We start from the raw sequence: 24,295 nt of genomic DNA, 5'->3' as shown, positions 1-24,295 counted from the left end.
TGGCTACACCAGGTTTAGGGTAGCTGATGGGTCTCAGACCCTCAGTGAATTAGTGACTTCCCCTACACGTGAAGACAAGCTCTGGACGAGACCAGCCTTGGGGCCAGCAGTTAAGAAGGTGGTTTCTGCATGTGATGGAAAGAGAAGTAGGAAGTTGAGGCTCTGGGAAGGTAGCCCATCTAGGAGAAGGAAATCTCTGATCCCAAACTTCTGCTGCCTTGTGGCTATATGCTCATTCATGAGAAAGGCTTCAGGGGTGAATCCTGACGAAAATCCGTACCTGCTGCCTTTAAATACTTTAAAACATACAAAAAGTTAAAATCCTTGAACAGGTTAAAAGTCGTGCCAGCATTTCTAAGCATCTGGGTAGGTAAAGGTAAAGGGACCCCTGACCATTAGGTCCAATCGTGGCCGACTCTGGGGTTGCAGCGCTCATCTCGCTTTATTGGCAGAGGGAGCCGGAGTTTGTCCGCAGACAGGTCATGTGGCCAGCATGACTAAGCCGCTTCTGGCGGACCAGAGCACCACATGAAAACGCCGTTTACCTTCCCGCCGGAGAGGTACCTATTTATCTACTTGCACTTTGACGTGCTTTCGAACTGCTAGGTTGGCAGGAACAGGGACCGAGCAATGGGAGCTCACCCCATCACGGGGATTCGAACAGCCGACCTTCTGGTCGGCAAGTCCTAGGCTCTGTGGTTTAACCCACAGCGCCACCCGTGTCCCTTAAGCATCTGGGTAGGCTTGCCTAAACAAGAATGTTTTTAGCAGGTGCAAGAGTTCAGTGAAGGCACCTGCTTGGTAGCAATAGGCAGGGAGTTCCCAAGTGCAGGTCCTGCCACACGAAATGACCGAGTTCTTACCAATGTGGAACAGGTATTATGCGGCGCCTGTGGCAGTGCCTGTTCAGCTGATCAAAGTGGTTGAGTGGGTGCATCAGCAGAAAGGCAATCTCATAGGTAAACTGGTCCCAAGTTGTTAAGGGCTTTGTGTACTAACAACAGTAACACCTTAAATCTGGCTCAGTAGCAGATCAGCAACCAGGGCAGGTCTCTGAGCACAAGTGTTATTACATGCCCACAAGGCCTCACTCCTGGTCAGCAGGAGTTGTGCTGCAGCAGCATTCTGCACCAACTACGCAGGGAAGTGCTGCTTAGAGTCCATTTTAAAGGTAAAGGGACCCCTGACCATTAAGTCCAGTCACGGATGACTCTGGGGTTGCGGCGCTCATCTCGCTTTATTGGCTGAGGGAGCCGGCGTACAGCTTCTGGGTCATGTGGCTAGCATGACTAAGCCACTTCTGGCGAACCAGAGCAGCACATGGAAACGCCGTTTACCTTCCCGCTGGAGTGGTACCTATTTATCTACTTACACTTTGACGTGCTTTTGAATTGCTAGGTTGGCAGGAGCAGGGACTGAGCAACGGGAGCTCACCCCGTTGCGGGGATTCGAACTGCAGACCTTCTGATCAGCAAGTCCTAGGCTCTGTGGTTTAACCCACAGTGCCACCTGCGTCCCTAGAGTGCACTGTAGTAATCCAGTGGTCCAGCAGAGAGGAGGATGGGGCAAAGCTAGCACAAGTGACTCTGCTGGCGCCGACTCTGGCACCGCCTCATCTCTGGGCTCCTTGCATTCTTCCTTGTCAGTCTCAATGGCCACCAGTGACCGCTGGCCTGGAGAAGAGAGAGGGGTAAAACGATAGAGCTCTTCAAACACCTAAAGGAGGGCAATAGCTACCCCAAAGGGCAGGACTAGATCTGCTGGGGGTTAAATTTCACGTGAGTTGATAATGGAAGCAATTTCTTAGAGAAATGGTGGCCTCCCCCTTGCCGGAGGTCTTCTTCAAACAGAGGCTGAGCAGCCATCAGTTGAGGATGTTCTGGCACTCAGTTTCCTGCATTGAGCAGAGGGTTGCAAGTAAAGTCGCACTTTATAATTCTTTGGTGCCTGACAACAGGGCTGAACCCTAATGAATAGCCAATCTTGCAAGTCACACTGACATAAAATGGCAAAACTTGCTGCTCTTCCTAAGAAGCCTCAGTAGGAAACAGTAGAGGCAGTGGCGTAGCGTGGGTTGTCAGCACCCGGGGCAAGGCAAGTAATTTGCGCCCCCTAACCCGTGGATTTGCGCACCCTAACCCTAACCCCCAGATGTTGTGCCCGGTGCGGCCAGCCCCCCCCCTGCACCCCCACGCTACGCCACTGAGTAGAGGCAGGCAGGGACCAGGAAATTGAAATTACCCCTGGCAAATTGTTGCCCCTGCTTTACCTTTGGAGGATGCCTTGTGAAATGTGTGTGTGTGTGTGTGGAGGGTGTTGCTAAATCTGCAGTTTTCCAAAGCTCAGCCCTCTCCCCCAGGTCTATACATGCTGAATCCCAGAGATTGGGGGTCCTAAAGAAACTCGACTCTGATGTACACACATGCTGGACCTGTACATACATACATACATTTCTGGATATTGTCATCTGTACAGACATCAGATGGATTGCAGGGCACTTTTTCCTAACATATCTTGAACCAAAAGAACAAATGCCTTCCTGTTGTTCTTTTTTAAAACAGTGCAGGCTTCACTACCGCAGAAGCAAAATGAATAATGCAAGGAACAGGTGGAGCGGCATTTTCTTGGGATGGGGCAGAGGGGGGGTCCCTGCCAAAGCCTCTGTTGCTCTTTATCCTGGTGGGGTAAAGGATTCAACATGCCTTTGCGGTGTTTTGGGCCTTGTGAGCAAAACCAGTGTCACCAATGTCACTAGCCCCAGGGGCCAGCCAAGGCTTTAGGTTTTTCTTCCTTTAAAAATTTTCATGTAAAACGTTATTTCTGCAATTTCACTGCCACCATCAAGTGTATTTAAATTGCTTTTTAAAAAAACTAAATCATATAAGGTAGCAAACCCCTAGCAAATGCAAGAGGAAATGAGTTTGATCAAGCTGGGAGGGAGCAGCTATAGCCAGGAAGAGGTCATTTATCCTTCCTGAAATTCCAATTTCGCTTGGATTGTCTGCTGTTTCTCCCCTTTGTGATTTGCTTATTGATCTCACATTGCCCTTGAGCTTATTAATTTCCCCCATGTGTTTATTTAATTGGCTTGTTGCGACTGCTAATCAGCGGCACTATTGATCTCCCCCTCCCCTAAACGTATGCCAGTGTGGTTGTTGTTAATGCATGCCATTTTTCTTTTCTTCGTTTGAGTATGGTAAACGTCTCAGTTGGCATATCTACGTTACTCATTCTCGAAAAAAGGAAACTAGTTTCCAACTTGCGTTCCGCTCTCATATTTCCCTATCAAGAAACTCAATGAATTGCTTTGTGCAGTGCTGTGTAAAGAATGTCCTCGAGCTTTTGCAGGCTGCAACTGCTGGGTGGCATTTTGCAAGGTTTCTTGAGGGGCAGGAGAGAGTTGCAATATTCTCAACGCCAAGAGGCTTAGCGGTGAAAACAACGGAGGTGGCATCTTCCTCATCAGTGAAGGCTGGACCCTTAAAGCAAACGGGTCACTGCCCTGCCAGCTTGAATCTAACCCCCAGCCCACGCAGCTGTCTCCTTACTTGTATCCAGTTGAGGAGGTAGCCCTGCTTGCTGAATTCCTCCTCCTCAATCTCTGTCTTGCCCTTTGTGAAACTCAGCAGGGAGGAGGATGGGAATGACTTTGCCTGTCCTTGGCTCTGGTTCCACCTGCTGCTGGCCTCCCTGCCTTCCACTCTACTGGCCACCATTACCCGCCACCTGACCCCCTGAAACGCTTCTTGCTTTTCCCACCACTTCAAGCGGCGTGAAGCTGCTGAAACCAGCCTGCAGTTGGAGGCAGTGCCCTGCTCCCACCAAAATGCCTTAATCAGTGAAAAAAGAACGCTACATCATGACAAAGTGAGGGGCGGAGGAAGGGGGCGGGTCACCCCGGGTGTCACCACTGAGGGGGTGACAAAATGTGGGGCGGCACTTGCTGTGGGGCCTGCAGTGCACCTGAGACACACATCTCTTCTGGGAGTGACGTGATGGCTTGGGTGCCCGCAAGCTCCACGCTGCCCCAAACAGTCCACCCACCTCCTCCCCCTCAACTGTAGGGCAGCTGAGGGGGAGGAGACAGGCAGACTACTCAGAGGCCCCACAGAGCGTCCTGTCCTGGCTGGCCCCACCCCGCGGGCAGCTGGCCCCGCCTCTGGGCGCAGGGCACGCGTGCCACCCCAGGTGCCCGATTGGCTTGCTCCACCGCTGAACGCAGTAGGCTCATCCACACTTTGGAGTTGAAGCTCCGTTAAGCAAAACTCTTTGTATTTTCCACGCATCCGATAAGATTCGAATTGGGGGCAAGGTCGGATTTCCGCAAGGCACAGCTGCAGAGCAATGGGAGAAGCTCTCAGACCCGGTGGAATTAATTGGTATACACTATACACAATAGCGATCAAAAGTGTGGGTGAGCCCAGTGTTGTTCTGGAAGTAGCATTGGCAGGGGATGGAAATATGGCAGCCCCAGGTAGCCCCATGTGGGCTGCCATCTTTTGATTTCAGCAGTGCCTCAATTGAAATGACACTGTGCTATGATGATATGGCAGTCTTCCAGCCGAGGCATACTGGGGAAACATGGTGACTTGCCTCGCAGTGAAACGCTGCATCTGTGTGCCCCTTGAAGCACTGGGAAAAATCTTCCACAGAGGGTCTGCAGACTTTGAACAAAGGGTCACCAAGCACTCTTACCCAAACTACAGCTCCCAGGATATATTTGAAATGGGTCTGAACATGTGGCGTAGATACGCACAATATATATGTTGGTTTGAAATGTGTGAAAAGAGAAGTGTGTTCTAATCTGTTGTTGTTGTTCAGCTTTTTTGGTTTTTTGTTTTAAAGATCTTTCTTTTATTCTGCATCTTTCCCCTCCCCTTCCCTGTGTCTTTTTGTTTTTGTTTCTGTGTATATTGCTTTGCTCTTCATCCAGAACACCTTGGACAGCATGCAGGTATTTCGGTCAGAAAATAAAACCTCTTCTTTGCCCCCCTCTCCCCCTCAACTCCACACCAAAGCCAAATGAGTGCCCACTGCCCACCCACCCCTTTGCATGAAATGCCCACGCAATAGAGCCCTTGTTCCAAAAGCATGTTTAGTTACTGATCCAGATACCACTGGGGGAGCCAGGTGAATTAAAGCCAGTGGTATTACCTGATGAACTTGGCACAGAGAATGCTAGGATTTATAAGCATGCCCAGTAAGAATGATTCAAAAGCTTCGTGCAAAGTAGTAACTTCCAGGTGTTGCGTATGGATTTGTCTGAATTCAGATTACGTGGCCAGCTGATTGGTTGACAAAGGGCTTATCCACCCCTCTGTTTCCCCCCCAGGGAAACCCAATCTTTAGCACTGAATCGGAACAAACAGCAATCGGGTTTTCAGCGGTTTGCTGTTTGTTCTGATTTATCGCTAAAGAGCAGATTTTTCCAGAGAGAAATGGGACAAAGGCAAAATGCCAGAACAACCACTTTCAAGGCCCAGGACAAGCAGAAGTCTGAACAAGCCCTAAATAAGAAGACATGGGTATCTCATTGTTTCAATTGCTAATGGCAAGAATGGTGTTGTTTTAACTGGGGCCTGATAGTGAGTCAAACTCTGCCAGGGTGGCCCACCTACACATCACTACAGAAGAGGATGCAGATTTGCATAAAATGTGCATATGGTGATTTATATATATACAGATGCAAATTTTTAAATGATATAGTACATTTTAACTTGGAAAGGGCTATGATCTAGTGCCCTATATGCAGGCTTAGGCTGCATAGACACTATCTTTAGATCATGGTTACAGTTCCCAGCAACCCTCAACCAACTATAGTACCCAGAATTCTTTGAGGCAAAGAATGTGCCTTACATGTGTGGCATGCATGCAGCCTTAGTCTGCCGTCCAGGTACTCACTACTGTTGGGCAACTCCAAGGCCCTGCTGTTCTGCATTCTTTCTCTTTAAACAGGACTTGGGCAGAACAGCCCTTCAGAGAGAGGGCACCTTCAGACCAGAGGAGCTTTCTCTGACTGTCTCAGATGGAGAACCACCCTCTGTAAAGTGGCCTCCCTCGTTACCCGAGTCCCTGGAAAACTGCTGTCAGTCAGAGCAGTCAATACTGTGAACAGAGAGTCTGACTTGGTCTCCAGCCCATTCTCTTACCTGCAGTGAGAAAAAAATTATATCCAGAAGAAAACATGGAATTAATATTAATGATTTACCTTACAAGATTGACATAAGTATTACTGAGATAATACATGCAATGATCTTTGTATACTCCAAAGGATGAAGTTAGGGATGTGGAACTTGAGATCATGCAGATGCTACCAGGCTCCACCTTCCACCTCCCCTGATATTTGGCCATGCCAGCTGAGGCTGATGATGTCAAACTGTAACTTGGAGGCCTCAGCTTCTCCATTCCGGATCTAGGGAAGGAGCTTTGGCTTCCCATAGAGCAGAGATGGGAGCCCTGTGGCCCTCCAGATGTTGTTGGATTCCAACTCCCATCCAAAATGACCAACAGTCAGGGGATGGTGGAAGTTCATTAACATCTGGAAGGCCACAGGTTCCCCACCCCGGATGTAGGAGCAGGGCCACAACTCAGTGGCAGAGCCCATGCTTTGTAGGGGAAACCATTCCAGGTTCAATCCCTGGCATCTCTAATTAAAAAAAAAAGATCTCATGAAGTTGGTGAGATGGGAAAGATGCCTTATCAGACACCCTGGAGGGCCACCAACCCTCAAAGGAGACAGCGCTGAGCTACTTTGTCAGGGAGGGGGAATAAATTTTGGCCTAAGAGCCTTCACAGTCCATTGAATCCAAAGTTGGAGTGAGTCTCAATTCAGAAATTCCACCCAGGAAGTTGCTCCTCTTGCAGCTGTTTTGCTTGCTTCTGCTTCTGCATCAGCTGTGACTATCCTAAAGTAGATGTTTTGTTCCAGGTTTTAATGTCTGCCCTAGATTTCCAAAGGGGAAGCCCATCCATGGGAAACTCTTCCCCTCATTCAACGCTTGCCCTGCCTCAACACACCTCAGGCAAAATGACTCAAAGTGGAAAGAAAGGCTGATCTTGTGGAAAGATCTGTTTTTTGGGGTGTGCACCATGTGGTGGGGTGTGGGGGCTTTTAGGGAAGTGATGCTTCCCCTGTCATGCTCCTTCTGGGGTAGTTTGCCACCTTTGGTCCCCACCCTGCACTAGACCCTCACTTGTGGCTCCTAGAAGCTGTCAGTATGCGACAGCAGCCACAGGTTTAACTGGCTGGGTAAACCAGGGGAGGGTAGCCAAAGGGTGTCAAACCCTCAATGAGTTAGGGACTTCTCCTGCATATGAAGACAGGCTCTGGCAGATGGAGTGAACAAGACCGAGAGTGGGTCCAATGATGAAGAAGGTAGAGGGAAGTGAGGGGCAGATGGGGTCCATCAACCTAGGAAGGCAGTTTCTGCTGAGGTCCCTACACTCCTGCAGGGGGCTGCTGTCAAACCCCGGATCTCCTGTTCCTGGTGCTCCTTTTCCTCTTCACAGTTGCTGCTTGTTCATCTGCCCTCTCTGGCCATTCATAGAGTGATGACAGAGAAGCAACTTCCTTCACTTGCCATTCCCTCTCTGGGTGGCTGCATAGATTGGACCCAGGGGCAAGTAAGACAGACTGCAGTGACCCAGAAGAAGAGGAGGAGGAACAACTGAGATCCCACACAAGGGAGCTGAGTTCAAACCCTGGTGTTCTGGGTTTGACTAAGAGATCTATTCCAAAGCTTTGCTTTTGTGGGTTTGGTAAAGAAAAATGGCCCCACCAAAGCTTTTCGGCTTGAAGTTCATGCTGCTTTCTGTTCCAACTAGAATTATTGAACAAAGCAATTCAGCAACATCTGGAAGTTATTCATTCATTGTTTGTTTTAAAAAAGGGGCTATTGAGCATTTTCTGGAGTGTGGACTCTTGAATATGTTCTGTTAGGGCCAATTCATGGCATTGTTTTGGGAAATGGTGTGGTGAGTGACTGGCAAGTGGTGACTGTAATAAAGGCCTCATAGACATCAAAAGATCCATCTTAATCAAGCACTCCAACAGCCAGACACCCTTGAAAGTGAGGCATAATGGGGATATAATCCTCCTCTTATCTGACCTCAACCTCTGGATGTCCTCTTCCTGAGCATAGAATCATAGAATTGTAGAGATGGAATGAACCCTGAGGGTCATTTAATCCAACCCCCGGCAAACCAGTAATCTAATAAAAGGACCATGCTTACAGCTCAATCCTGACAAAGTCTACTCAGAAGTAAATCCAGTTGAATTCAATGGGGCTTACTCCCAGGTAAGTGGAGTTAGGATTGCAGCCTTTGCAACCATGGCTAGCAAACACAGAGAATTCTAATCTGCATGAAGTTGTGAGAGTAAATTCCATTAAGCGTTGATTTCACAGTGGAACCATCACCTGGTTTCTTCACCACATGCCCAAACCACAGTTTATAAGTTCGCCCTTCTCTTTCTGTGCACAGTGGCATGGTGAGCAGCACTCTAGGTGCTTAATGGTGCAACCAGATTGCCTCTTCGTGGTGGATCTGGCATCCAACAATCAGCTTTGCTGGCAGGGCTGTAGCCTAACAACAGCTTAGCATATCCTTTGCTTTTATGGAACACCAGTTTGCTTCCTTAAGTGCCTAAGTCAGGCATAGGCAAATTCGGCCCTCCAGGTGTTTTGGGACTACAACTCCCATCATCCCTAGCTAACAGGACCAGTGGTCAGGGATGGTGGGAATCGTGGTCTCAAAACACCCGGAGGGCCAACTTTGCCTATGCCTGGCCTGAGTTCACAGGGTTGGGATACCCTGGTCTCTTGAGGGAAGAGAGTGCTTGGCCAAATGGGCCCTTTCCCTCCTTTCTTCTGAAGGCAGTTCCTCATAACCAGGGCTACGTGAGCCAAAACAAAACACCCCAAAACTCTGCACCAATGTGTAGATCCAGATTCCACAGCCCATTAGAATTCATTCTTTTATCCATTGAGGGTACAATCCTGTGCCATCCTATGTACCCCATTGATGGCTCATCTAATGGCCATAAGAATAGGGGGGGGGAGTTAAATGGGGGTCACACCAGCTCCTTGATTCCCGATGCCCACGTGAATATGCCAGCACCCTGCCCACCCCAAGGGAAAAGCCACAACATATTATCTCCAAATGTTGTGACCCCACGTGCCGTGATCTCAGTTTTGGTGTTCTCCCTTTGCCTAGGCTAAGGTCCGTGAGCTAGAGGAGAAATGTCGGACGCAAGGCGAGCAATTTAACCTCCTCTCCAAGGAACTGGAAAGGTTTCGGCAGCAAGCTGGGAAGATTGATCTCCTGACGAGTAACTCGTTGGCATCCACGGATATCCTTGGCTCACCTAGCAAATCCCTGTCCCAGTTCATGAACGGAATTGCCACATCCTTAGGCAAAGGTAAGAGCCGAGTGCTTTGGTCCGTAGAATGTCTAGAAAGATCTGCCCATTTCTGGAATACAGTGATACCTCAGGTTACATACGCTTCAGGTTACAGACGCTTCAGGTTACAGACTCCGCTAACCCAGAAATAGTGCTTCAGGCTAAGAACTTTGCTTCAGGATAAGAACAGAAATCGGGCTCCGGCAGTGCGGCAGCAGCAGGAGGCCCCATTAGCTAAAGTGGTGCTTCAGGTTAAGAACAGTTTCAGGTTAAGAACGGACCTCTGGAATCAATTAAGTACTTAACCCGAGGTACCACTGTAGTACCGGAAGCTAGAACAAATCAATGCCATCATGTGTTTTGGAATATCGACGAGTGGTTCATATATAATGCCAAACCATAGTTTGGCATTTCCCCAGTCTGGAGTCCTTTGACTCCCATCAGCACCAGCAGTGACAATGGGAGCTGTAGGCCAACAGCATCCAATGGACATCAGACTGAGGAAGGCTAGACGTCATGAACAAACAGACCAGAGCTGCTCCCTCCCTCCTTCCCTTACACCAGGCAGCATGACGAAGTTGATGGAATTCAGCTTTTAGATCTCCCTCTCTCAACCCCATGTTAAGTGGACCAGGACTGGAAGCTAGAATCAGACCCCATTCTGCAATCCTGCTTTTCAAGGCAAGCACCAATCATAGCTTTCCATTCCAGACAAAATGGCAAGTGATGGGTGGGGAAAGATTGCTGTGTGCAAGGGGAAGAGGGACAGGGAGTGGGGACAGGATGAGCACAGGCTGCCTTGTTTCTCGTTAGAGTGACCACATAGAAGCATCGCCCCCAAATGCATTCCCCACATAAGAGGACAAAAGAGGAAGCAGGCTTGCATAAAATGTGTGCATCTGATTTTTATTATGCAAATTACAAATTTCCAAATTATGCAAATAATTGTTGTAATTTAAATATCATACCCTAGAGAGGGAAGACTGTGACCAGGTGATCTCTGTATGCTCATTCTGCTGTCTGGGTGCTTATACGTAGCTGATGGGCAACTCAGTTCTCCTGCTCCTTTCCCTTAAGGCTCTTTCTCTTTAAATAGAGGGTTCCTTCTGACGGAGAACTATTCTCTGATCGCCCTTCCGACAGAGAAATGTTATCTGTAAAGTCAGACCCAGAACCCTACTGTCCATTCACATAACACCAGATCATGTCATTGCATCCGTAGCAGCCAAGAGACACTCAATGAAGTTGAGTGAATCAGTTTTCCTTCTTGAGAATAGTCATGTGTTCTTTGAAATGTACCACTTCAGACATCAAGGGAAACAGTTATTTGTGTGAATGGTAAGAGGCTGGGCTGTGCCCTTGAGCTCTGATCATGCCTTGCTTGACTGGATGGAGGACAGGTAGAAAGGGGTGTGTGAATGTACAAAGTAGCACAATGGTAAAAATTAGCATTCATTGTTCCACCCACCAGTGGTGTATGTACCTTGCCTTGTTTCCCCCCCGGGGAGGGGGATGTGGCCCTTGAGCTGGAAAAGCCCCCCCCCCTCCTAGCCCAGTGTAAAATATGCAGTTGTCCATTCCCTTTGCATTTTAAGGAACCAGAGGAAGTATTATAATTGTCACGGTCTGGGACGTCGGGAGCGGGCGCAAGATGGCAAGGTGGGAGCAGGAACGGGAGTCCAGAAGCCAGGAGTCAGGAAGTCTAAGGGTCAGAGAGCCGGGAGTCAAGAAGCCAAGGGTCAGGAAGCAAGGAGTCACGAAGTCAAGGGTCCGAGGATCAAGGAGTCAAACGCAGCAAAGCAAGGGAATGTGTTGCTGTGGCAAAGAGCCAAAGGGAAATGCTGACCTTATATCCCTTCAAGGCTCTTGCCACCAGGTGCTGTGAGTTACCAATCAGCCTCACCTGTGTGGCCGCGCCTTGCCTCTTCAGAACAAACTTAGGAGGGCCCCAGTCCTGCAAAGTCTTATTGGTCACAGGGCCTGGCTCCTGCATGCACACCTGACAATAATCTAGAAATTGAAGAGGAACATTGCAAGGTCATCATTCCCTCTGTTCCCACTTCTACTTTCTCTTGCCTTGCTGATTGCAGTGTTCCTTAAGTCATACATTTCCTAAACCATCACCTAAAAGCGGCGTAGCTAGCCGCTCGGGTGCGGTCCTGCTGTAGGGCTGCTGAGGGAGAGGCGGAGGGCAGGCGCAAGTCCCAGGCACTGCCGTTTGAGGCAGCGTGGAGCCCGCAGGAGCCCAAGCCCCCACATCACTCCCAGGAGAGACACGTGGCTCGGGCACGCTGCAGGCCCCACGGCAAGTGCTGGCTCCCGCAGTGTGGCACCCAGTGCCAGCTGCATGTCGTTACGTTTGTTGACTGAACTAAAAAGTTTCATGAGCCCTTAAAAAAAAAACCCTCATATTTTTGTCATTTTGTCACCTCCCTCAGTGATGACACCCGGGGCAGACCGCACCTCCACACCCCCTTCCTCTGCCTAAAAGCTTTTGTTTGGTTCATCTGGGGTGGTGGTGGGGCTTTGGCTGAGGCTTTTCTGTCTTGCCAATAGTAGCTACTGCTAACTAGCAGAGCCTTGTCTCCTTAGCTTGCTTTTAAGTGCATCAATAATTTCCAAAGGTCACAGCTGCAGCGCTGGCTGGAGGGTCACCCGAGGACACTTGGAATCATTCCAGTGTGCCAATTTGCACACGTAGTTCTGTCTCCCACAGGCCCTTGCCCTCTGATGAGGCTTGGCGCTGGCAAGTTGGGCCAATTCGGATGTCACATGTGTGTGTGCTTATTATTGAACAAACGCTTGCCAGTTCAACTACAAAACTGTGTGTTGTGAGTTGAGGAGGTTTCCCTATTATTTTCCTTAAAGCTAGCAGACATCTGATATTGGATTTCTGGGTGAGTTTAAATAAACGTGCATGTATCTGGCTTGACCCTTATATGAAGTCGTGGGCAGAGCCTGGAAAGGCTCGTTTTAAAAAGGAACTAGTCCAAATTCAATTTGTCTGAAAAGTAATTCCAGCTAACACCCTTTTACAAAATGAATTTGTTCTGTGCATGTTTCAATTCAAGTTCATCCTCTGTGGGTTGAGGCAGGTGTGGAATTAAGCATTCAGAACGTTACAAACTGCTGCAGTGGAAAGCATCAAAACACTCTCACACACAATGCAATGTGAATAGTTTGATTTATTTCCCCCCAATGATTGTGAATTTTAAAGGCCCAAAGAGTCTATAAACAGTTAAAAACACACACATGAGAATGAGCTCGTTCAGAGTTCTACCCTGAAACAAACTTCATTCATGTTTAGGTCACCTGGCAATTATGGGAACTGCTTTCAGATGTCTTTGAGCAGATTTGGTGCACTTTGTTAAACTCAGCCTAGTTCAATCCAAATTCTGCTTGTGGGAAACATTCCTGCTTCTGTGTATACAAGGAAACCTTACTGGGCCATACCCAACGCCCAGAAGATATTCCTGATCATATGCAGACATCTGAGCAACCATCACTTTGGATTTAATAGTTTTTTACCCTGCTCTTCAAATAGAATTTACCAGGGTGACCAAACACAATGCCTTGCTGGAGGTATCTAAGTGGAGGTTGCAAGACACTCTGTCAGGGATGCTGTAGTTGTGGGATTCCTGCATTGAGCAAAGATTGGACCCTTGCAACTAAGGGCCCAACTTCCATAGAATTCTTCTCTCATCCATCACCTGGACCGGCTCTGACATTAAACAGAGTGAAGCATCTGCCTCAGATGGTGAATGTGGTGGGGTGCTGGGGCTGGTGTTTGCAAGGATGATTTTCCTTCCAGCCTGCCTTATCCAGAGTCAGCAGTGTTTCTGCTTCATGGCAGTTCGGTTTCAGCCAAATACTATGTTAGTCGCTGTCTGCTGTTTAATGGAATCTACCTAATTATTTCTGCAGCTAATGAATTTAATGTAATTATTGACATAATTATTTCCACACTATTTATTTTAATGCAAAGGCTGTTCACTTCGATGCAAAATATGCACAGTTTAAGTAGGAAAATAACCATTATGATTGTGTATCATTTGTAGACTGAAAATGAAAACAGCAAGTGCCATTTTGTATTTATTTACAGTGGACGCTCGGGTTGCAAACATGATCCGTGCGGGAAGCATGTTCGCAACCTGCAGCGCCACGTGTGTGCACGCAAGGGTTGTGATTTGGCACTTCTGCGCATGTGCAAAGCACGATTTAGCGCTTCTGCACATGCGCGACCGTCGAAACCCGGAAGTAACCCATTCTGGTACTTCTGGGTTTTGGCGTGTCCCTAACCTGAAAAAAACACAACCTGAGGCCTCTGCAACCCGAGGTATGACTGTATTTTATTTCAGAAAGTGTATACACCGCGTGACTGTAAAAAAAAAAGGCAATGCAGTTAGCATAGAATAAAATGATCAGAAGAAAACATTTCAAAACAAAAAAATCAACAATAAGCCAAAAAAAATTAAAGCATACATCCATTTGCTGGGCTGATTTCTATTGTGGACATGGGACAAATGAGCAAACACCAGCAATTACTGCTTCTCTCTGTATTTTCATCAGAATTCTTTGACATTTCTGGGCGTTGGAGCAATCTTTTCAAACTTCCAGAACCTGAAAAGCTGAATTATGGACTGTTGCCATGTGTACACACTTTGGGTTCAGAGCTGGGACGTGGGAAATGTAAAAACAAAAAGCTTTGTCAGGTTGCATTAAATTGTACAAGCCAAATCCACTTTGAAAAGTCACAGAAGTCTTCCAGCTGCAGCCAATTGGGAATCCGTTCTGGGTAAAAAGATAGCAATCTTCTTGGCACAGCCAATCAGTAAGATATTCTGCTCATCAGATATCAAGGACAGTTTAATGCGCTCTCCTGGGCGTTCAGAATAGTCCATAATTGATCAATCAATAGCAGTATGAATTACTTTGTGCAAATGTTCTTTAAGTGCTGCTGGCTAATTTGTGCCCTGAGACCTTTAAATTGAGGAGTCTGCCACACTGCAGTGTTTTCTGTTAGTGAATACTTTTGCTTTCCGTGGGGCTCTTGCCTGGGCCTTGTTTAGGAGGTGGCTGAATACCAATTCCTAGGAATTAAAACTGAGGAGGGCACTGTTGCACTCAAGTCCTGCTTCCAAGTTTACCAGAAGCATTGGGATGCTCAACGTAAGAGCAGGGGGCGGGACTAGTTGGGCCTTTCTAGTCCAGGAGAGCCTTGTGTTCTTAGGGCCATTCCATACAAGGCTAAATTTGCCGTTGAGCAGCCCATCTCCCCAACCCACACACCCCACCACCCATACTTCATACCCTCCTTGTTTTCACCTCACTGGAATGTGCTCTTGAATTCTGACAATGCCTCTTGCTCGCCTGAATGGACAGACATGTGTGAGTGTAAACAAAATGGTTGGTGTACAAATTGTTAGAATATTCCGTTCCACCTTAAGGGACAGGCATAATTGTTGTGTGTCACATGCCTGTTTACACTCCAGCACAGCTTGCTGGGAACTTCCGTTTGTGTATAGCTTTCGCTTTTAGCGTTCTGGCTTTGGACACGAAGGGGATCAGACATGTTTTCCTTTTGTCCTGATGAATGCTGAATAAACTGCTTGTAAATATGCTTACACAACCTCTCCTGCCACTTCTGTTTGCGCATTATCTCTGCTGAGTTGCGTGCCCCAGCTTCTGAAGCTGTGGGTCGGGAGATGCTGCAACAAGGACTGGAGATCGCCTGGCACACTGGCCAGTGGGCTGGTGCCAGCTGGAGGCCTGCCAATTGCCCCCGTTTCCTTGGTTGTTTGCCAACACAAAGGTCTTTGCTCCACTCACTTTTGCTTTGGGCTCTCTGCCCATCACCAGTAGCATATGGGCCTCAGAAGGTTGCCCACAAGGGAATGATGTGTTTCCCAGGGGTCATAAAGGTTTTTCAGCCCTGGTCTAGATGAATATGCTCAGATGACTGGGGTGATTTCATCTGGGAAGGAATGGTGCTCACAGTTTACAGTGCTTCAGAATAATTAAAGCCAATTGCAGAGGATGAGTCATGGTGTCAGCCTCTGAAAGCCAGCTGTTTATGTGCTTCAAGACGCTTTCTGGGGTTCAGAACAGAATCTGGGGAACTTGGGCTGACTAGCAGATTTCCTGCAGATCCCTTACAGAAATTGAATCAGTGGTACGCTTAGGTAATTATTATTATTTATTAAATTTGAATACCACTCTTCATCTGTAGATCTCACAACATAAAAAACACAAAATACAGTGGTACCTCTGGTTACAAACTTAATTCGTTTTGGAGGTCCATTCTTAACCTGAAACCATTCTTAACCTGAGGTACCACTTTAGCTAATGGGGCCTCCTGCTGCCGCCTGCTCATTCTGAGGTAAAGTTCTTAACCTGAGGTACTACTTCCGGGTTAGCGGAGTCTGTAACCTGAAGTGTTTGTAACCCAAGGTGTTTGTAACCCAAGGTACCACTGTACATAATAAAAACAAAAACAAACCAATAACCCTCCAGTCATCTCATGGAGGAGGCCCATGAATAACGGCCTGAGACAATGATTGCAGGTTCTCTTCATATGGAGAGAGGTGGTCCTTGAGGTATTGCTGTCCTGAGTAATGTCAGGCTCTAGACTTATTTGTCTTACTCCACTCCCTCTTTAAGAGAGCAATGTGTCTTCTTTTACTTAATTCAAAATGTAGCTAACCAGGGTCTCGTGAATAGGGCCCTGGAAGCCTGCCTTGAGAGCACCTCTGGGCAAGCACCCACAAATGTGAGTTTGGAAAGGGTGCACCCATATTTGTGTACAAGCAGGAGGGGGAAAGGGCATTTTCTTCTTTAACCAAAGTGTTGGGACTCCATAGGGCTTTTTGACAAGGTGGTCGTACCCCATCCGGTGCAGAAAAAAGTCCTTGACTTTTTGGCAAAATCTATAAATGCTGTAGCAAGTTGTGTCTACAAAATGGCCGTTTTGAAGAAGCAGGGTTCTTTTTTTAGGGGGGGGGAGGGACGTGCCGTACTCTGTTTGCCTCTGCTCTACACTGTTGTTCCCTGGGAGCTGCAAATATGGAAGCAGAAAATAGCAAATGGAGCCTAATTATATCAGCAGTAGCAGCAGCTGTAGCAAAGCCACAGCGGCCAATTTAGGACGGTGCTGACATCCTCAAATATCCTCTCCGAACCTCTCTGCCTCCCTCCCCCTTCCTTTTAATTAAAATAGTCTACAGTCTACTTTTCAAAGCCTGGATCTGTGCATATGGTTCAGGGTGAAAATTTATATCTGACTCATCCAGGTCTCTGACTCCAAATCAGTTCAAAAAATGAGTTTGCTGTTGCCTGCTCTTTTCTGCTCTCTGGTGTGCCTGCAAGAGCCCCTTACACCTGCCATTTCTTCCCTACTCCAGACTACATGTTATGGGGCTTCATAGCCCTACTAATTGCAGATAGACAATACAATGCTTCTTGTCATGCCCTTTGCTGTAAAACAGTTGCCTGGAGGTGGTGATGCCATCGTGCAATGTGTTGCTGCAAACTGCAAACTTAGGACCAATCTGAAGAGTCCTTCTTGTGGTATAGCCCTTTCCAGCCAGAAAGAACCAGGTTTAGCGTCCAAATATATAGAGCAGTGTTTCCCAACCACTGTTCCGCGGCACACTAGTGTGCCGCGAAATGTTGCCTGGAGGGTGGCGGGCGAGTCGGGCGGCGAGAGGCGGGGCGGCGGTGGTGAGGAGAGGCCGCCCAGCGCAGGGCTCTCGCCGTCTGCCTGCCTGGCTGCCTGCGAGCTCGGCGGGCAGCGCCTCCGTCCGCAGCGCCCGCCTCGCGGCTCTCATTCCCTGCCCCTGCCAAAGCTCACCCAGCCAAGCCGCGCTCTCCTTCCTGCCTCGCTTTGCTGCCTCCTCCCCCCCCCACCCCCAAAGCTTGGAGGTTCCCCGGCAAGGGGGAGGGAAAAAAATTGAAACTTACACTTTCGTGCGTCCCTCCCGGCGTGACGCTGTGCGCTGACGTCACGGGGCTGTAATGGTGGTGTGCCTCGAGATTTTTTTCATCAAACAAGTGTGCCTTTGCCCAAAAAAGGTTGGGAAACACTGATATAGAGAGCTAATCCTGGCTTTCCTGAGTATACCTGTGAGATACACATGTTTGTGGCTCATTCTTACATTACTCCTTCCCCCCATTGTTTGGCCAGGTGCCTGCAAAAGACCCATTTATTGAGCATTCATCCTGATTTTCTTGCATAAAGCTTCCATGGGAATTAGACGATGCCTGCTTTTTATTGAGCATTCTTTCTGATTTGTTTGCAAGGCAGTTATGCCAGAATGAGCGTCCTGATTTGATTGTGGAGTGATTATGCATTTCCATGAATCAATCATATATCTGATACCTTCTTTATGCATTTCCCCATCACTTCCCTAACAGCAAAAAGTGGATTTCTTGGGTTCACACCTACACCATACATTTAAATCACATTCAACACACATTTAAAACACTAGGCATCTCCCAGGGAATCCTGGGAACTGTAATTTAGCCATCACAGGACTGCAGTTTCTGGCACCCTTGGCACACTACCACTCCCAGGATTGTTTAGGGGAAGCCATGAGCTTCAAATGCATGATGTAGATTTGTGACAGAGAGCTTTGATCCACTAAATTGCACTCTCCTAAATTTGAATGTGTGGAGAGGCTTATTATGGCCATTCTTTTCATGTGGTAAGCAGTTAATTTGCCATAGTTCACCACCTAGTCCTGGCAATGACATGCCCACTTCAGCACTAAGCTTTCCTTGCCACACAATGTGTGAAATGGTCCAAAATGTGAGCAAGTTAAAATGAGACAGATACACCAACCCTTTGCAAGTTATCTCTCCAACTCCCCCACCCCTGCTTAAGATTCACAAACATTTCCTTCTTGCCCACTGAAGTTTGAGCCATCAGTCTTTGTGCGACTCTATACAGAGATGGCATCTGGTTCTGGAGGGCTCCCTGCGGTCTGGACTCTTTAGCCCTGTGGAGTGCCCTCCATTTTGCCTACGGTAGAAGTGATTTCTCAGGGCAGCTATAAAACAAAATGGCTGTGTTTCAGAGACACTCAAGTCTATTTTAGCACCATGCAGATACTGCGAGTAGACTGCAGCTATGTCATAGAGACATAGACTATTAATTTCTGGGAGAAGATGAAAATAGTAATAAGGTCTATGCCAAATTCTGTTTGGGAAGCTTTTGGTATGAAAGTTGTGCTTTTTGGAGGGGGGGGATGAACGAATTCCTATGCCCCACAAATAACCCAGAGATGCATTTTTTAAAAAGGGCACATTCTACTCATGTAAAAACACACTGATTCCCGGACCGTCCATGGGCTGGATTTAGAAGCCGATTGGGCCGGATCCGGCCCCCAGGCCTTAGTTTGCCTACCCATGCCATAGGACAGTAACAAGGAGAATTGGCCTTTGCAATTGGCCTTCCTCCTCAAATCATCCTAAACAGCTGCTCTCCTGTTCGACATTCAGCACCATTGCTGTTGGACAGCTCCCTTATCTTGTTCAGAAGGCCAGAAACAGCACATTGCAGCCTTAAGAATCCCCATTTGGGATGGTCCTTGAGCTCCATGTGGGAAGCAACTGGTGTACAGGATTTGGGGGGGGGGGCAGATGGGATTTGAAACCAACTCAATACCATGTAGCCAACATGATGAGCTAATTGATACCTTTTGGGGAAAAGTTAGCTCCCTCCAAAGCTCTCTCTTTAAAAAAATAAATACTCATAACTGGTGATTGATTTCTAAGTCAAGCTGAGAGGAGTTCACTCATCATAAATCTTCATATGTTCAAGCTACCACTCTCTTGATACACCTTTCTGGACTCTGGGTTGGTTCTAGGGGTACAGCTGGTCCTCTTCTGAGCCCACAGACATCCTGTTGCCAATGTTAGTGTATGGATATGCTTAGGAAGGAGGGGAAGTTGTCTCCCATCACTGGTTGTGTAATGGGAACTGTCCAAAAGATGTGATTTGATGTTCATGCAGCATCATCATCAGACTAAATAACATAGGCAGCTGTCAGAGGTAAGCCAAGAGATGGGGGGCCCAGTAGTCCTGCCCACCCCGTAATCTAAAATCAGTAGCTAAGGGGGCTGGAACATAAGGTGATGGAACTGTCGTCCCTAATAATAATAATAATAATAATAATAATAATAATAATAATAATAATAATAATAATAATTTGTGTGTTGCTGCAAGATTGCCACTATACCTGCCAGTTTCCTGAGATGTTACTTCCTTTCTCTTTTTCACACAGGTCATGAAAGCTCCTCAGGAGGCCACTGTGTAATCTCAGAGTTCATACGACCCCTACAACTATCCAGTGACAAACCAGAGCAATTGTCCATCAAGCCAACTTTCCTGTCCCGGTCACGATCTGGCAGCCCAAGATGCAGGTTTGAATCAGACGTAAGTTAAAAATGGCTTTGGACAAACCTGACTCTTCTTCAACTGTTGGGACTAGTTTTTCGTTAAGAAGGGCTGATGATATAGATCAGGTTTAAGGAACCTCTGGTTCTCCAGAGGTTTCTTAACACACACACACACACACATTCAGTTTTCAAAAATTTACAGATACACACCTTACAATCACATACTTCCAATACAAATGCATATTAAACTTCCCCCCTTTGGTGGTTTCTTATTTGAATTTTTAACACTTCATTTCCCACTGTACTCCATTTTTTTAGTTATTCTAGAATTTGTCTTGATAATAATTTTAATTGCTTGATTTAAATTAGCTCTACCAATGCACTTACTTGCATCCCATAATTCTTCAGATATTCTACAAATGTTCCCCACTCTTTAATCATTTTCCTCCCTCTTGATTTCTTACTGCACCCGTTAATTCTGCCATTTTGGCATAATCCATCGGTTTAATCAGCCACTCTTCCTTGGTTGGTACAGCATCCTCTTTCCACCTCTGGGCAAATACCATTCTGGCTGCAGTTGTGGCATACATAAACAAATTTTCAGGTCCTTCAGAATCTCTGTATTCTGCCTTTGGTCATGCTTGCTGGGGCTAAGGGGAGTTTAGCAACATCGGGAGGGCCAAAGGTTCCCCATACATGATGTAGGTAACATGACTGTGTGCACCAATCCCAAGGAAAATGGTCGAGTTTGCACGTTGAGTACAAACAAAAGTCAGAATGTTTTATTATATTTTTAACATTTTGTTGGAAGCTGCCTAGAGTGGCTGGGGAAACCCAGCCAGATGGGTGGGGTATAAATTCATTATTATTATTATTATTATTATTATTATTATTATTATTATTATTATTATTAAAATTGAAGCACCCTGGAAATGGCAGACTTCCTCCTCTCCTCACACCCCCGCTCCCTTATCCTCTTATGTCCCTCCAGTCCTTTTGAGATGAGCCAAAATTCCCTATTTTGTCCAACCCAGTGAACTATGGTTTTGCACTTGCCCTGCAAACTAGGCTCATAACCTAGGATCAAACCCCGGTTTCCAGGGCAAGCAGAATCCATTATTTGCTGGTTCTGGTGAAATGACAAACAATGGCTCAAGGGGGAGTTTGATCATGGTGGGCAGGGGAGGGCCGGGAGCGCTGATTCTCATTGCTCACTCAAGAAACACAAAACTTTGGTCTGTTGCTATGTCTGAACACTCCGGTGTTACCTGAGCAGTTACCCCTGTAATGATTCTAAACCTCTTCCTGTTTTAATTGCTGGATAACCAGACATATATAATGTAGAGGGAGCCTTGCTTCAATGGAGACAGCCAAGAAGAGGGTACACACAGCCCTGTTGGTTTTTTAAATAATAATGTCAGCAGTGGTGCTAGAGGGGAAACACAATCTGAATAAGATATAAGAAAATGATATTGAAATGTCAGGACATGCTTATGGGGGTAAGTTTACACTGTGCTTTTCTTTTTTTCTCCCCATCCCAACATTTTAAAAGAAATTCTCTTGTATGTGTTTATGCACATATGCATTCATCTTTCACTTTACTTTGTATGGTACTTGATACTTGAATTAACAACATGCACCCCGCTTACATCAGGAATCAGTTCCACTCCCAAGAGGAGCAAATTCCCAAGTGGGGCCAATCCCAGTAATGTTTGCATTTTGAACCAAATGTAAAAGGTGTCAAACACAAGCCCCTCTTGCAGAGTGCCGTTTACGACTTCAGATTGTTCCTTTGCAGACACATCAAGTTGGACAGTTTGACATTAATGGGGCAAAAGTGTGTATACCTTCTATACACACTTACCTCAGAGTAAACCTCATTGAACTGTAGGACTTTCTTCTGAGCAGAAAGGAATAGGATTGTACTGTTTGTGCGTTGCAAAACAGGTTGGATCAGAGTACGCTGCAGTGTATTTTAAGCAGCTATCGCTCTATCTTACTCCCACCACTCTGAAAATAGGACGCTGGCACAGAGACCCAGGTTGGCTTTCCTATTATGCTTTACTTCGCTTGCCCTTTTTTCAAACATGAATTGCTCATTGTTTGCCTTTTGTATTGGTAATTACGGGGTGCGTGTGTACCCCACGTGGGGATTTTGGCTCAGGATACGTTCAGCGGTGCAGTATCCCCGAGAAAGGCAAAGAGCTATATTATGTTGAAAATGCTTCAGGAGAACTCGGGCTTTGAAAAGTCAAACCAACAAAGAGGTTCTTGACATGGGCAATTTTCAGAAATTGCAAGCAGGCCTCGGCCATTCCACAAAGACACCATCCATTTACCATCTTGGTGATTGATAACAAGGAGGGGGAAGCAATCTCCCAAAGCAATTATTATGGGCTTGGTTATGAGTTCTATTGCGTACCAACAGAGTGGAGAGAAGGGCTGTGTTATTTTCTCCACGGGCTACCAGGGCATGAGTGGGAAGAAAGTGATGGGCAAAACATTTTTGGGTTGTTTGTGTTTTTCTGTGAGGAGGTGGGTGGATTGAGAGTGAGTGGCCAGGAGCACATAGCCCCCAGGAATGAGATAGGTAGAGTTATTCATGCAGGCTGTTTTGCTGTCCACAGTGGCTTCATGACAGTGCAGGAATTTCGTTGTATGTTTGAGGGCACATCTAGAAAGGGAGCCCATGCCTACCTCCATATGGGTTGTATCTGCAGTACGAAAGATCAGGTAGCAGGTGGTGCAAGACCCTCCTTTGCCCGAGTCCACAGCCAATGAGAGAAGACGATACTGGGGAAGGTGGACAAAAAGTCTGACCTAGTACACCAGCTTCCTGTTGATCTCGTTCTTTGCATGTAGAGGACTCCATCTTTGCTCCCAAACACCTTCAGTGACATATTATACTGAGTCAGATCCATTGGTCCATCTCAGTGTTGTCTATCCTGACTGGCAGTACCTCTCCATGGTTCCAGGCAGGAGACATTCTCAGCCCTCCCTGGGAGATGTTGGAAATTGGGGGTGGGGGTGGGATCTCAGGTAGCAGGGTCTAAAAGAGGATTATTCTTGCAACCTTTGTGAGTCACTGCCAGAATTGACTGGGAATCGGTAATTGGAGAGCCCTGGGGAAAACCCAACCCATTGAACCCTACAGAGAAAGGGCTATAGCTCAGTGGTAGAGCACCAGTATTGCATGCAGAATGTACCAGCTTCAAACTCCAGCATCTTTAGTTATCATCATCATCATCATCATCATCATCATCATCATCATCAATACCCCGCCCATCTGGCTGGGTTTCCCTAGCCACTCTAGGTAGTACTAAGAGAGACTCTGTGTCTGAAATCCTGGAGGACTGCTGGTAGTCAGTGTAGATAGCACTGAACTGGATGAACCAATGGTCTGATGCAGCCTAAGATAGTTTCCTGTGATGTGTGAGTTTTGATTACTGAAAGAAAGATTTCTGAATGTGGAATTGCCCACTCCTTACACAAAGTGAACATCTGGAAAAACTAGTTGCTGGTCATCATAGGAAATAGTGAGATAGGTTGGCCAGTGGCCTGACTTGGTATAATGCAAGCACTTCAACTGCAATATATCCATTTTCTGCCCTTGGGTTCTGCAATTTTGCCAGACATTGAATGCCTGTTTTCAATATTTATTTATTTCTCTCTCTCTCACACACACACACACACACACACAGAGAGAGAGAGAGAGAGAGAGAGAGAGAGAGAGAGAGAGAGAGAGAGAGAGAGTCTTAAGTGGTGCTTTGTTTTTAATGAGTGTCTTTCACACGGTGTTGAGTGCTATATCTGGGAAGAAAGTTTTTATATATATAACAAGAAGCCGAAAGCACCAGCCTGAAGATGACGAGTGAGACCTCGTCGAAACGTCGCCTAGACACCCCAACTCTTACACGGGAAGATACCCGAAGACACCAAAACCTGCATTCCTGTACCCGTGAAAATCTACGAAAGCAAATATATATATATATATATATATATATATATATATATATATATATATATATATATATATTGTGGTCATTTGTACGTTAGGAGATTAAGATATAACCCTGACCCCAGAAGACCAATCACATTTATTACTTCTTATTGTAGATGGATAATGAACGAAATTCTAATACCTCAAAGCAGAGATACTCTGGAAAAGTCCATCTTTGCATCGCTCGATATAGGTAATGTCAACCCACCAAGCAGGCCTGTATGTGAACTGTATTTTGTATTTTTCACAATTTGAAATGCTTTTTAAAAAACCTGATTTATTAGCAGTCAATGCAAAATACTACATGTGGCATCCATAAGAGAGTATCGGGGGTCCGCTATAAAGAAGACACATCAACAGGGGTGGAAAACACAAAAATTATTCATTTTGACAGCATCCCTTTAAAAGCTGCCATGCTCTTAGATAGAAGCATAAGTGACAAATGGAAACAACTTTTGCATTGGCCTCTAAGTACTCAGCTGCATCTCAGTTTTTCT

The 24,295-nt window shown here is 46.6% G+C and overlaps 1 protein-coding gene across 14 annotated transcripts in view; it reads left to right on the top strand.

Annotated features, from left to right (window-relative positions):
• RIMBP2 (RIMS binding protein 2) overlaps window positions 1-24,295 on the top strand; it is a 209,581-nt gene that overhangs the window by 134,294 nt on the left and 50,992 nt on the right. For 9 of the 14 annotated variants that reach the window (XM_081174663.1, XM_081174666.1, XM_081174655.1 and 6 more), the window contains 4 exons: window positions 4,934-4,954; window positions 9,214-9,418; window positions 19,684-19,835; window positions 23,915-23,991. In XM_081174663.1, coding sequence (XP_081030789.1) covers window positions 4,934-4,954; window positions 9,214-9,418; window positions 19,684-19,835; window positions 23,915-23,991 — 455 coding nt within the window. The remainder of the gene's footprint in view (window positions 1-4,933; window positions 4,955-9,213; window positions 9,419-19,683; window positions 19,836-23,914; window positions 23,992-24,295) is intronic. The other 5 variants (XM_081174656.1, XM_081174654.1, XM_081174658.1 and 2 more) reach the window with 1 other exon arrangement.

Source organism: Podarcis bocagei (assembly GCF_964188305.1).
Source record: "Podarcis bocagei genome assembly, chromosome: 16".
In the NCBI taxonomy this organism is placed as follows: Eukaryota; Metazoa; Chordata; class Lepidosauria; order Squamata; family Lacertidae; genus Podarcis; species Podarcis bocagei.
Note: the sequence above shows the minus strand (reverse complement) of the source record. Positions and strands in the feature narration are given on the sequence as shown.